Genomic DNA, 15347 nt, shown 5'->3' with positions numbered 1-15347 from the left:
ATTCACATAACCTGTAAGCATTAACATCACATACTTGAAAATGCAAATGAAAACCTTTACTTACTGTTTTTAGAGCTAAATACAGCCCGGCTAAGCATAAAGCATCATAGGAACCAGAGCATGCTTGGACAGTATGTTGTAGTTTCAAGAAAAAAAAAAATCATTTCAAAGCTTAACCCTGAATAATAACTCAGGACACTGTTGGCTATCAGCCAGGTTGATCAGCCTTTTTCTAATGCAGGGGTGCTCAATCCTGGTCTTGGAGATCTACCACCCTGGAGAGTTCAGATCCAAGACACCTGGCTCTGATATGTTCCTGAAGGCCTTCATTATCTGAATCAAGTGTGTTAGATTAGGGGTGGAGCTAAACTCTCAGGGTAGTAGATCCCCAGGACCAGGTTTGGGCACCCCTGTTCCAATGGATAAGAAAATAAGTCTAAACAAACTGGGTTCTTGTGTAGGGTATGTTGAGGACCATTTCGGCCTTTTAATTTCATATACGTGCTGATGCCCTTGTCCCTAAGTTGCGTTGGCAGTAACAGAGTACATTAAGAGTAGCTTTTGTCATTATGTAATAATGTTGAAGTTTAATAGTAGACTCACTTTCAAGCATCATTTTCTTTCAGTGTGATTTAGCATGGATGTAGCAAGTATGCCTTTGACTCCTTAACAACCTCATAATTTAGAGGATCCAGTCACATTCAAGGAAAAATGTGTGCTGGACAAAATGTATCGGGTTTGGAACCTTAAGGTGCGAAAGAGGCAATTTTCAAAAAAAGCCCATTAATTTTTGTCATAAAGAAATCCAGCTTTTGCCCGGAGTTCCTAATATGGACATGACGCCAACTGGAGAATGATGCACGACTTAAGAGGTCGATAGTCTGAAAGGTTATTTCGAATACCCAACACTGGCCTTTGACATAAGTGTTTTAAATTGCTGTTTTTTTTATAATTTCCTTCAGCATGAATGAGTACAGTGAGGCCTCGTTAACCGTATATGTTCCCTCTGCAGTGGGCCGTCTCCTGATCGAATTCAGCTCTCAGATGACCATGGAGAAGGTACAGAGAGAGAATCCTAACGTGACTGAGGGGGGTAAGTACACGCCCCTGGACTGTCGACCCAAGCAGAAGGTGGCCATCATCATCCCATTCCGGCACAGAGACCACCATCTGAAATACTGGCTGCACTATCTACACCCCATCTTGCGGCGGCAGAAGATTGACTATGGCATCTATATCATCAACCAGGTGTGTGTGTGTGTGTGTGAATAAGTGTACATGTCTTTGATGCTGCATTTTTGCGAAGTGTGGCCCTGAAAGCTTCTGACCAAGAGGGATGGCAATATCTTGCCTTACTAAAAGGCTGGAGAGCTCGTTAGCCTGGCAAATGCAAAGCTGTCCAAGGAGCAAAACATCATCAGTCAAAAGTTTGTTACTATTTGTCTTAATCTGGAGTAATAATGTGCTCAGTGAGGCTGGAGGATCTGAGGGCTCTATCAGCAAAGTGCAAACAGGGCCAAAGAGTTTCTGATTGATGTAACTTGCAGAGTGAACTGTATGCTAGACAACATCTCTCTCAGCTTCAAGTGCAGGGCCAGGGCACTGAAAGTAGGCCAGCACTGAGTCAGTGTTTTATTTTATATATATATTTTTATTTTTTTAGCCAGCGCCAGTTCCACTCGCTAACTAGATCTCCCCCAATCACACAATGCTACCAGGCTGGGAGGGTGAATGTCATTTCTGTTATGTTAGCTAAGCGACTGCATTAGCTGGTATCGCGCTGAGAGATGGGGGGCAACCCAGAGAGAGCAAGGCCGATCATGCTGTCTTGGACATCTGGCCATGGAAGGCTGTGGCATCCTCAAAATCACGATCTCCCGGTGATAGGGCCAGCAAGTTAGCAAAGTCTCTAAACTTAACTTCCAGGTGAAGATGAAGAAAGAGCACAAGGATGGAAGCTAGAACGGAATGTTGATGTATCGATTGCTATATACAGAATTTGTCCTTTGCAAAGAGTTTGCTAAGGTGGCATAAACTAGCAAGACAGTTAACACTATTAGTGTGTATGCTAACTTCCAGAGAATGAGTGTTTTTGCTTGATTTTTCACTGTCTGGAAATGATGCATGACACCTCCACAGGTGGTTCAAAGATACATAGCCTTGTTACTATACATCTACGGTGTTGTCTGTGTGAGTGTGTGAGCGCAGAAAAGTGCACAGTATTATTTCATAGTAAGCAGGATAGCTAATTAGCCAAATTAGGTGCTTTAGACTTGTATGTAAAAATGACCAAAAAGACTATTGAATGTTAATTGCAGTTATTGTGACTTTTCCAGCTGTCTCTCAAGCAGGGGGAGGGGAATGAAATAGAACTGCAAATTCCATTGATTCCCCTTTGGGTCAGTTTTTTTTTTCATATGCACCGTGGAAAAACAACCTGGATGTCATTGATGATAATACATGTTATACATATTACATAAATGCAATAAATGCATTGATGAATTTAAAGAAATTGATCTTGTCTATAGTTTTTACCTGTGTACAGATGAGGAAAGGCAGCCGTCATTTAGGAGGGTTTTTATTTACCGCAGCTGCACAGTGTGTAAAAATTTCCTGAAATGAGCATGTTTCCTTTACCGCACCGCACAAATTGTGTTAAGCAGTGTTCGGATGCATTTTATCCATTGGCATGGAATACAGATGATAATTTCCTGTCAGTCTGTAACCCGGCCTCTCTAATGAGGAGCTGTCAGATACCAGCTGGGAGCCACTTTTTAAATACAGGGCATCTTCAGAAAGGTTTTGTTCAAGTGTTGTTTTTGTTTTCAAACATTTCCAAACAAGCATTCTTTAAGGATTCACAAAATGTGATTTTTCCATACCTGTCTGAAGCATTTGATATAACATATAAGATAGGTAATGATACTGTGCTATTTTTGATTTGCTTATTGAGTCACTGAATGTATTCACAGGCATTTAATAATCTGATCATAATCAGATTTCTGCAGTTATCTGATTTTTCACATTGCATTTCACCTCATACCTTTTACCTAGAAAACAGCAAGTTTGTGAAGAGTTAGTTATCTGATACCAGAAGTGATTTTGAAAGTTTTATCTATTAATTCTACATGATTAGAGTGTAAAATGAACTTCAGCTCAGTTAACAGCGCTTTTATGCGGTGCTTTTGGCAGTGATGAGACCCCCTAGTGATGTGGCGCAGCGATTCTCGTCCGGGATCCAGTAACCTTTTGTTGGCTTCAGTGGTCTTTTTATGCTTTCTGTCAGTAATTGATGAGAAAATCCGAACAAAACTATGCAGACTCTTCAGTGACCTCTGGTGGAGTTCAGACCTCTCATGAGTCTTTATGTGAATGTATAACATTTATAGACAAGCTCATTTGCATATCGAAAATCTAATTTTGTGTTAGATTTTTTTTTTTCTTTTAAAATATTAAAAAATTCTGACTCATCCTCAGTATGTGTGTGTGGACTATTTCAGAGCACTGGGCTTGTCTGTGGTAGTTAATGAGCTGTGATTAGTAGTGTCCATCCCTCTAGTGTGTGCCTTGTCTCGTCTTAATCACTCCCTCCTCAGAGCCCTAGTCACTTCTTACACACACACACAGACTCACTCACATCCAATCAGATGGCTCTCAGACTGATACGGATGTCCTCCGTCTCCAACCAGCTGGCCCACTGCGTCATTATCTGTGTGACAGAGAGTGAGAGAGAGGGAGTAAGAGAGATGGAGAGAACCATTAGCATTGTGCTTCCTCTCAGTTTTCCATGCCAGTCATTAGGACGAACCAGCAGAGGAGCCACACTGGTGCACACACTCTGGAGCTGTGAGGCAGGAACCCCATACATCACACCACAGCACTCCATTCAGCTCCAGAGAGCAAAACGGGGCCGTTACAACTGCATCATATTTCCCTTACGATCTGAAGTTTTTCTTCTTGAAAAATGCTCCTCATTTGCTCCTCAGTAGCTCCTAATCCCATCCCAGCTCAGCACAGCGTTGCACAATATGGACAGAAGAGCATATTGGGATTATATTGCGACATCGCACTGCCTTGCAATATCATACTGGACCCATATAGAGGAAAGCCAGTCGGAATAGTAATTATTTGCATATCTTAAAGGCACAGAAACAAAATAGCCTGCTTCATTCTAAGGGATAAATGAAGGATTTCATTATCGAATGCATTAAAAGCTGCTTTCATGAGTTATTTTTCCATGAAATACGTTGAGTGGAGTGGGTTTTACACATACAAGAAAGATCAGTGCTAGTAATCATAAAACATCATTGATGTGTGATTAGTCATGTGTTTGCTTGTTCAAAAAAGTAGTTGAATTACAAACTAAATAAAATCTACAAATGTTCGGGTTTGTCAGATGTTCTTTGCAAATCATATGAATTCAACAACAGCAATGAAACGACAGAAGTAAACACTTTTTTGCATCGTCTCAAAGAATTAAAGTAGTTGCAAAATGTTCTGTACAAATTAATTATGGTTAGTATGTAGGGCCGCACAAATGTAATAAATGGCACTGGCAACATTAAATTAAATAGAAAAATTAATAAAACTTGTCTTATTTTGACAAAAACCATTTGCATTTTTTGGATGTCTTGATTGATCCAAAGCATTGCAAGAACATTTTTGACTGGTCACAGCACAGTATGAAAAGTGATTTGATTAGAGTGCTCTTTTGCATATTGCAGCATTCTGTAATATCAGTATTGTGAAGGCAGTAACATGATAAAGATCAGGAAGTGATGTATTGTGTAGCCCTAGTTGAGCAGTTTCTATAGTGTGGGTACAGACAGCCTCATCTAGCATGCAAATCATTGCCGATAGTTGTTTGAGCTCTTGAAGGCAGGCAGCCTGGATCGTCAGCCAACTGCATATTCACACCCTGTTTGCAACGCTGTGCTGTGGAATTATGCAAGCAACTTTCCCCTTGCGAACAGCGAGGAGGTAAACTCCCTCAGCTCAGCTCATTTTACAGCTTCATGTATGCCACTGGCAGCAGGCCCCAGTTTTCAACCCCTTTTCTCTTCCAATTAGAGCTCTTCTCCTAGTTTGTTCACGGAATGTGTCCCCAGGTTTATTGTTGTGTTTCGAGGGAGATAATGAGGAATCTCATTTGATTAGATAATAGGCTAATGCTAGAATTATTGTCTAATTCTTAGCAGTATTCTCTGCTAATCTGTGCCTCTTACAACCACATATCTTATAGATTGTGTGAGTTTCTCTCTGTAGTGCACAGAAGAACTAACATTGCAGTTTGTTTATACTGAGAGCAAGTCACTAAATCATGAGCATGCTCCAATCACAGGAATGTTTAATGCAGAAACATTGTAATTTACTTTGTAAGTTGTTCTTGTTTAACCATTTACCATGAATATGTTCATGCTTATTCCTCTTAGCATCCTAATGGGTTTTCCAGTGTTATGTTAGCAATGTTATCAATGTACATTTACATTTTATAGCAGCTCTATAGCTGAAACACACACATTTTAAGCTTATAACAGACATTCAGGTAGCATATTCTCTACTTTGAATGTTGCAATATGGATGCTGACTACTTCATTTAGGATTTAAACTCAAAGCCTGTCTGTGAATATTTTTTGAGCCTGTTAGCTTTGTGGTAGACCTATTCTAGTGAAGACAGAATATGGTGCAGTTAGCCCACAGAACACCTGTTAACATCCACAAAAAGAGTCAGCTGAATCTGTCACTCAGAAGCTTTGTATTGGTGATATATGACATTGCTGTTTTACACTGTCCTGTCCATCATAAAGCGCCATATATGAAAAGGAAACTGCAGCACTGAAAGTATGAAGGCTTGCTGAGTAAAAGTGTTTATTAAAGTGGACAGGACATCAAGCAGCAGAGCATAACTGCTTGAAGAACCACATTTTCTGTAAAAGGGAAATACAAGATGGCCAAGACACATTACACAATTTCTTGGATGGTAGCTACAATGATAAGTAACGTAAATGTGAACGGGCAAGGAAAATACAGTTTTGTTTACCGTGTTTCATTTAATGGCTGTTAAAAAGGGCTAATATTTCACTTCCATAGTGGGTGTTATATATGACATGACCTGACAGCTAAACCCCACAGTCATATGCTAACTCTGTGAATGACGGCTGAATTCATATCTGAGGACTGATTCAGACGGGATTAAAGTCTTTGGGTAATTTGGGTAATCTACAATTGCTACTCTGTGATATTTTTCCATCTTAATCAGCCATGTCAGTGTTTTTTATAGTGCTTTTCCCCTGAAAAGCACTATACATCTCTGTGATTTTGTTTGAAATGAGAGCCATTGTCTCTTGTCTTGTCCAGTGCCTGTTCCTTGACTATTTGAATGCCAATGTGATGCAAACTTCCAGGTCAGTAGAAAATATAACCCTCTGAAAACTCACTAGTCCTGCAGTAATTTTACTGCCATACGAATTTGAGAGTTTTATCGCTGATGAGACATAGAAAAAAATTATTACAGTCACCTCCCTGATAAACTAATCCAATTAGGATAGGTTAAGTCTGACCCAAAGTCAGAGGGAAAGTCTGTCCACTCAATGACCATCTTGGCAACTTCCTGGGCAATTATTTACAGTCATATAAGACCAGGCTCTTATCTCTTTGAATGCAGAGAGTTCCTTATTAATGTTTCAAAAACTTTTGAAAGTGCTATAAAATTGAACAAAAACAGAAATAGTTTGTAGTTTAGCTCAAATAAGCCATAAAAACATATTGTTTTCAGCTTGTTCAACTACTGCACACATCTCCACAATGAGGAAGAGCTTTTACTGCTTGCTTCTTTACCAGCAAGCTGATCGACTGTTATTAAACGGCAGGACTTTACTTGTAAACAGATGTTGAGCGTTACGAGCTTCCCCATTCATTTTCCCAACAGTGAAATGTCTCCTCCTCCTTTATAATGTCTCCCCTCTACCTAGTAGTTCTATATTTTGTAATCTGTGGCAGAGTTTGGAGGACTGTTGGCTCAAAAGTAGGCGATATGGCAAAAATCAAAAATTCAACATACTGTAACTCTCATGAAGCATGAGATCTATCACACTTCTTGTTTTTCTTAGCTCAGGCAAGTTTGAACTGATAAAATTGTTTGTTTTTACCAGTTTTCTGTAATTGGTCTGCATTTGTTTTTTTTATAATACATGGAGTTACCCACAATCAGAAAAGAGAAAAGTGCATTGTAATATAATTTATCACAGAAATGATAACAGATAATTGTGTTGCCCAACCCTAGACTATGGTCTCTCATAAGAGCAAGAGCACAGCAATATGCACCATTAGTGTCCTGTCCTTTAGTCACCGAGTGCATCAGCAGGGTTTTAACTGTCCTCAGACCCCAGATGTACTCAGATTCTTGCTGTGTGTGTGTGTGTGTGTGTGTGTGTGTGTGTGTGTGTGTGTGTGTGTGTGTGTGTTTGATAGGCCCTCAGCTCCTTTAAGAGCATTAGACCACTTATATCAAATCACAGCCCAGCACTTTCCCAAATACACAAACCAAGTGCTTTGAAAACGATGCGATGTGGCAGATGCCGAACAACATACGTCAGAAAACCTCTGTCCCAAACAAGTCTCAGAGCATGAAAGTGCCATCCTCCCACCCCGGAATTTAAATCTCTCTCTCTCTCTCTCTCCCCGTCTCTTTCTCTCTCTCCTAAGTTGGGAGCACTTTTTATGTACCATGCTCACTAGAGTGTTAAATGATTTTAAGTGAGGGCCTTTTACCCACAGCAGAGAGAGAGAGAGAGAGAGAGAGAGAGAGAGAGAGGATATGTGATAATTCCTTCAGTTTTTCAGCTGTTGAATAGTTGCATGTCCACATGATGTTGAGACAGGTGCTGTGCTCCCAGTGGTGTACTAAACACTGTAGGATGCTACAGTAGACTGAACACTAGCTCCAAAATAGCCCACAAACCCAGCTTGATATGACGTACACTGGCATAGCAACAGCTAAGGATGTCCTTTTCCAGTTTTTTGTCCCAATCAAACAGACCTTTCACAGTGACTGTTGTCCAAGGCTGGTCTGATCCTGTATTTTTATTTTCATAGATGATTAGATGTGTGCTGATGTACAGTAGCTGTTTCATTGTGTTGTCTGAGCACCTTCACAGATCTCTTTAACCTCTATAACTCTGTGGAACCACCGGTGGTTCCAAAACGCACTTTGTCATATTCTTTACTTCATGACTTTCATATTTCCTAAGCTGCATTCAAAAGGTGGGTGTCCTATGAGAACTGCTACTGTCTTCTTTCCAGTCAAATAGATGGGTAATGTAATTTTAATACTTTATAATAAAAGAAGCTGAACTCACTTTTTTTTCCTACTGAAAGTTGACTCATTTTTCCACAAATCTGAGCTATAAACTGGATCTCAGATGGTATCTCGTCAGTGATCTGCTCTGTAAAAATTCTTATAAAAAAAATACAAAGACCGTCTAAGATTTTTGGTTTTCAGCAGTAAATTGTAAGCATATAGCTTTATGTTTATGATCATAAAACACATGTTCTGTTAATTTGTGGGGAGATTTTACAATAAAAAACAAAACTTTACATTTATTTCATGCAGTTACTGAATAATTTGCCTTACGATTTGGGCATGTAAATTCAGATGGAAAAAACAAAATATACCCATGAGCAAAAGAGGTCTCAGTACTTTCCTTTCATACAGTGTTATAAATATAGTACCAAGCAGGGGTGCCAATTTGATCTGACAAGTGGGGGGACCAGCGTCAAGAGGCTACAGCTTACATATAGCAATTCAAACATAAAAACGGGTAAATAAAGTACACCTACAATTTCCCTTATTGTATTGATTTCTAAAGCTTTATATGTCATAACTAAAACACAAATCAAAGTACTAGAAGTATCATACACATTCAGTATGGGGATTCAGTTTTTTTGCTTATCACAATGGTCTTTCCATTGTGTCACTTATATTCTGATCTGCATTACACATATTTCAACAAAATAGCAACAGTAATGATACATATAATTAAGAAAGCAACAAAATATGTTTTGGCTTTATTTAGAGTTTTACACTGCAGACATTTAGACCACTTACTGACGTCTGTAAATATGCCTCTCTTTAAGTGCCTGTTTATGGGACCTCTAGAAGAGCTAGGACAGTAACATAACTAGAGCACAAACAATATAACAGTGGATCAGACATGGATTTGGCTTAATATGGAAAAATTAAAATTAGCCTGGAAATGGATAAGAACATCCATAGCAACATCACTTCACTTCCTTGTATTACAGAACAATGCAGTGTGTTAATGTTACTTTTTACTAACCTGCCAAACTCTTACACTATTAATATTAGTTACCTTACAGTATTAGTGTTTACTGTGCAACTGGGACAGAGCAGGGTTTTTTTTCCCAAATGGGTGTAGGGGGGAGGTCCCTCCCTCACCTCTGAAAAGCTCCTGTGGTTTGACATGCCCTGTTGCTGCTGGTTGAATGTGTGGAGTACCTGTTCCTGGTGTCCAACCGCTTCCCCACAGAGGCGGTTCCCTGCTGGTGCACAGGTAGAAACTTCTTTTCCACACTGCCTTTGCCAAAGCCCTTTTGTTCTGATGTCTGAAAGTCTCTCTATCCTGCTAGCCTGGGAGAAGGATCTCATACATTTGTCCCCAGTGATCCATTAGCTGGTGGTAAGGCAGTGGTCTTGAGGGCAAACCACTCTCAGTGTTTGTGCCAGTAACCCTGCCAGCCAGAGACATGGCTGTGGAAATGAAGTTAGAGGGAGAGCTGCTGAGCAAAAAGACCCAGTGATCCCTGCACGTCTGTTCTCTGCATAGGCGGGGCCATAGCAGTGCTTTCAACAACAGCCAAGCTCAGCCTTAAAGGAACAGTTTGATGAAAAAAAATAATAATAATTTTCCCAAGTTTATCCCATGTGCAGTCACCCAGTCAAGACATGTTTGGTGTCTGAAGTTTGCTTCTTCACTTTTGCACTGGAGCTTTGAGGCTAATTTAACTAACATGTAATGGAACTAGGGATGCACAATGATATCAGAATCATATCAGTATCAGTGGTTGTTCTCCAGAAAGAGCAGGATGTTTAGTTGATGCTGTGCAAACATGACTGCATTTTATTTTTTTTACTTCATTTGTGACAATATAGAAATGCTATATTTCCCTGTAATCTATGTGAATTTAGTTGTCATTTTAATATTTTCTAAATGTTTATTTATTGGTGTTAGCAGATATGTCCACGAAAAATACTGAATATTGACATCAGCCCACAACTCCAATATCAGTGCATCCCTATATGAAATTTTACCCACTATTTCACACTGTGAATGCAAACTGCATGCGTAACCTCTATATGATATATGATACCCAGTTTCGAGCTGATGTCTTCAGAAAATGCTGGATCTATTAGATATCATTGTGAGAAAGGAATGAATTTGATCCAATGCAGTCACTAATCTAGCCTGAAAATAGCTCAGAATTGCTCACAGTGAAGTAGGTTATTTGATAACATCAGTAACAATATTATAATGTCACATGTTAACAGTAGAGAGGTAAAGCATTCTCCTCTCCTAACTTCGTGAATTTTAATTACTCTGTCTTTTGTAGCTAGTATCTTTGATCTGTATAAAAAGCTGAAAAACTGCTAAGTTTTCAGTTAGCTTGTTAGCTGCAAGAGCTAATACTGATACTGAGCCATCTCTAGTGTGTATGATGCTAATTGCTGGGTTATAAGCTTCCATTCCACTGGTAGCTCCAGTGTAAAACTAATGAAGCAAACTTCACACACCAAACCTGTCTTGGATGGTTGACTACATTTGAAGTAAGGACAAAATTGTGCAATGTGATTTTGCCAGAAAGTGTCCCCCTCCAGACCTGAAAACGCCAAGCTGTTCCACAAGCCGCTCAGCAGGGAGTATGTGGCCCGCCTCCTCTCCTGGCCGCATGAGAGCATATAGGCAGCGCTGGCCTAGCCGCCAGGAACGTGGCCAATGTTTTCCCTGTCCCCCATCATGCTCATCATGTTGGCTGGCCCGTGGCCCAGCCACAAAAACTAAAGCAGGGGCCCGGTTAATGTGTGGTACAGTGAACCTGCGCTGCTAATTAGCCCTGTGCGGGGGTCCAGCCTCTTCCTCCGGAGCCCATGATTTAAGCATTGATGATGTTATATCAATATTTGCCTGTCATCTGTCCTGCTAATGTATGTAGTAGTGGTGTCCAGACACCACGAAACATTTACAATAAAACTGCAATGTATGTATTAAAATCTTATCTTTCTTGACACAGTGTGGAGACAAACAAGTTGATTTGCTTGCACAGCATAAAGCCCTGGTCTGGTGTAGTCTATTGGTCTGGCTGTTCATAGCCTCTTTCCATTGCACCAAGAATCTCTGGTTGACAAAAATATCTCATTTGTACTGCTTTCTTTGTACACCAGCCATAAACTAGAAGCCTGTGAAAAGACTTTTAAAAGACTAAGAGAAAAGGCTGGCACCCTCTCACACCTAAAGACACTGTCACAGAGGTTTTAGTCACAGACCATGATTTTGCAAAGGCTGGAGATCTTGCAGGGTCACTATTTGCAAGACTGCAACTAGATGTTTGAGATTATTTCCCATCATGCACCTGGTGGAAATTTACAAGAAGAGAAAGCTTTACAGTGGTCCAAATGGGGAGAAATGTTGGCTGGGCATGCTCAGCCCAGTTCACTGTAGAATTCAATATTGTGGCATCTCATCACCCAGCATTTTTTTTTTTATTAACCTGTGAAATGTGCAGTTACTTTTTTATTTAATATAAGGATTTACACATCCACAAAACATGCAGTGATTCAGCATTGTTGATTTGTATGTTATATATTATACCACAAAAAAACAAACAAAATAAGAAACCACTGTAACAGAAAGTAAAAAAATGTGAAAAAAAAACAGAGAAGCTTCTTCAGTAATGCCATTCTTAAAAGTCCTCTGCACATTTCCGTACATTACTATTACATACTCAGCGAACCTGAAATGTAAAAATAAAGCTAGTTTACATTTTTAAGTTAATATGATAATTGTTTTAAAGTGGCGTACATTAACTGATCGAGGTGACGCGAGAGAGCTCAAAGAGAACCACAAAACTTTGTAGGATCGTAGAGCCTAAATAATATGCTTGTGCCTTTCGGGATCGATTGCATGTGCAGTTTTTGTTCAGAGTTTATTTAAACACTCTTAGGAAATGAAAGAGCAGATGTTAGGAAAATTCAATCTAACTCCCACAAATGATGTCAAAGGGCATCTCTTATGCTGCACATACACAGCGCACATACACATATTAAAGCAATAAGCCACGAGAGGCCGTAGGTTACTGTGATTCTATCCCTTCCTGTGATATAATCGCGGTAACGCACAGCCTCAAGTGACTTATTGCTTAAAAAAAACGCAGCCAACAAAATGTGATAAAATACACAACTTTACAGAGAATCATTTTAAGTTATTAATTATTATTATAATAATAGTTGACATAAGAATTCCGCCAAGAAATGTAGTTCCTTTAGAGTACGGTACTGAATGAGGAGAACGTTTGGTCACCCATCGCTGTATAATGCAATGGATGTGACTGAGTCCCAAATGACCATTTCTTAGCACTATTTAAGGAGCAGGGAGCTGTTTGAGCTTCATGATGTAATGCGATGGGGGTCACCCATTGCATTATACAGCGATGGGTGACCCCCATCGCATTACATCATGAAGCTCAAACAGCTCCCTGCTCCTTAAATAGTGCTAAGAAATGGTCATTTGGGACTCAGTCACATCCATACTCGATAAATGATGCACTATTTGGCTGTAGAGGCTAGAATTTCTAAACGTTCATAGCTAGCACACTATTTAATGAGTATAATAATAAAACTATCCTTTTTATAAACACCTATTAGCAATAACCTAACAATATCTTAGCAACCACCTAGGATACCATAACACCTTAAGTCTTATCACCATAGCAACCACCACCTGGTATTCCACAGCAATGGCCTAGCAATACCCTTGCAACTACTTAGGATAACATAGCAACAGCATAGCAATTCCTTAGCATGGCCTGGGATTCCATAGCAGTGGCCTAGCAACATCTTGGCAACTACCTGGAATAATATAGGAACCACCTGGGATACTATAGCAATGGCCTAGCAACACCTTAGCAACCACTTGGGACTCAAAGTTCATTCACAAACTTTCCCCTTCTCATTTTGTCTGTACCTTTGTCCGTTTTTAGAGTTTGCAAAATTGTGTCTGCTGGGTTGACTTTTTTGCAAAGTGCAACATTCTATTTATAGATTACGCAAGGCTGATGTGTTTGGTCAAATCAAATTGATCCTGTTCTAGGCTTTTGGGCAAGTTTGCTCAAATATTTCAAAATACAGAAGTACACTACAGTGCAAGAAGACAATCAGAGAGCTAATAACAAACAGCCACTTTGTACAGGCTGACAGCTGTACTTAACAGGAACAAAATTTGAGGTGAAATCTATAATATTGATACAAGCAATTATAGAATCCATGAAGAACTGTAGCGAAGGCAGATTTTAAGAAACAACTAAAGAAAAGGCAGCTGGAGGAAACTGTAGCAAGACTGAAGAACGAGAGAAATAGAGAGGAAAAAACAGTTGAGCTGAAACTGGAGAGTGCAGTGCTGCAGATTGGAGTGAAATAGGAAGAGGGTGATGGAGAAGAGGCAAGGCTGGCAGAGAGCAGACATGGAACAGGTCGGGGGGAATATCTCAGCGCTTGTGTGCAACTGTCAATCATTGGGCCCCCAAGTGACTTCTCTTGCAGAGAGCCTTCGAGCTTTTCTTGTGAAAAACCCTGAACATTCAGTGGAAGGCCACACACTGTGACACTGGCCACGGTATGTTCTCCATGGTAATCTCTTTCAGAAAAAAGCCTTCTCTTTTCCACTGTTCCTTCAGTCATCATTACCTCTATGTCCTTCTAAATGAGTCAGCAGATCATACTTAATATCAATTGTAATATTATGGTAATATTCATACATAATGCATGAAGACCGAAGCAATAAAAACGTAGCAGGAATTACGCTTGATGTGATAAGAAAAGTGTCACCCAATATTAAAACTCTTAATAAATGGAAGATTAATCCCTCCTAGGTGAAAATCATCATTTCTAGGCTGTGTATAGCCTCTTAGCCTAGCACCTTGTATGGCCTCATGAAGATTCCAGATGCCAAGTCCAATCCAATAGTGATAACAAATAATAGAGCCACAGGGTTAGTAAAACAAGTCCAATTCATGTAAGATATGCTAGGCTGCCAAAGACTTTAAAAACAAATCTTGTTAAAAACAAACCTCAAGCAAGTACATGAGCACAAATGCTTTGAACTATGCAAGCTTGATTTTGCACATTGATGCATTTAAGACTCAGTTCAAACAAAATGTAAGTCCACGCTGCATTGTGTGTATTGCAGCAAGGGCCGCTGTGGTTACATTAAACAGAAACTTTGTAAAAGTTTTGCTCAGGGCCAATTTAATAAAGGCTTAGTAAAGTTAGTAAATGTCAGTTGCAATATTTTTTACTGCTACCTAAACTAGCATTTGATGTTTCTTAGAGAGGTTAACTATCTGAGCAAAGCCAGGTGAACTGTGCTGGGTCAAAACGAACAGCACTTATGGTGTTAATGAACAGGTTTTTTTTTGAAACATTACATTATAGGTGTGATCTGGCTATATGTATTGCTGGAGCGTCCTCTTTTGCATTTGTATAGTCGTGTGAGGTCTGTTTCTGGCCTGTGGTCACACCAAATGCAAGTAAAATCTGCCTGATGACAAAGCCAACGGGAAAGGACACGAACACACAAAAAAAATGAACGTGTCTGGTAGCATTAAATTTTGCTTAATGCAGGTGAACTTTAACCACACAAATTCGCAAACCTCGCAACTATTAGCCAATAGAAAACAAGAAGGTGAGCTGTGGCGTCTTCTTTCTGAAAAACACTAAACGAAGAATTGTCATCCACAGTTAACATAATGTCACTTGTCACCAGCTAATGTTCACTGTTTACTAAACTATATGTTCCCTCCAAAACCACCTCAAATCAGGACCACCCGTACTCGCCTGACTTTTGCACTGCCCCCATGAAGAAAACAGCTAGTGTGACAGTGGCTAAAGACAGTGGTGATGGATTCGTACTCTGCTGTAGCAAGGCCTGGTGCAGACGCTCCATGCCACTGTGGCTTACGCTGCAAGGATTTACAACACGTGCTGCTGCAGCTGACCTTTACTTATGATGTCATTACACCAGCACCACATCAGCCCCACTGTCGTCAGTGCATCACTC

General features: G+C 39.9%; 1 protein-coding gene across 1 annotated transcript in view; it reads left to right on the top strand.

Moving 5' to 3' along the window:
- Positions 1–15347, top strand: part of b4galt2 (UDP-Gal:betaGlcNAc beta 1,4- galactosyltransferase, polypeptide 2) — a 160753-nt gene that overhangs the window by 71817 nt on the left and 73589 nt on the right. Inside the window, exon 3 of the mRNA XM_036596602.1 lies at positions 1013–1248. Within this exon, the coding sequence (XP_036452495.1) occupies positions 1013–1248 (236 nt within the window). The remainder of the gene's footprint in view (positions 1–1012; positions 1249–15347) is intronic.

The sequence above is a fragment of the Colossoma macropomum genome, unplaced genomic scaffold (genome assembly GCF_904425465.1).
Source record: "Colossoma macropomum unplaced genomic scaffold, Colossoma_macropomum, whole genome shotgun sequence".
In the NCBI taxonomy this organism is placed as follows: Eukaryota; Metazoa; Chordata; class Actinopteri; order Characiformes; family Serrasalmidae; genus Colossoma; species Colossoma macropomum.
Note: the sequence above shows the minus strand (reverse complement) of the source record. Positions and strands in the feature narration are given on the sequence as shown.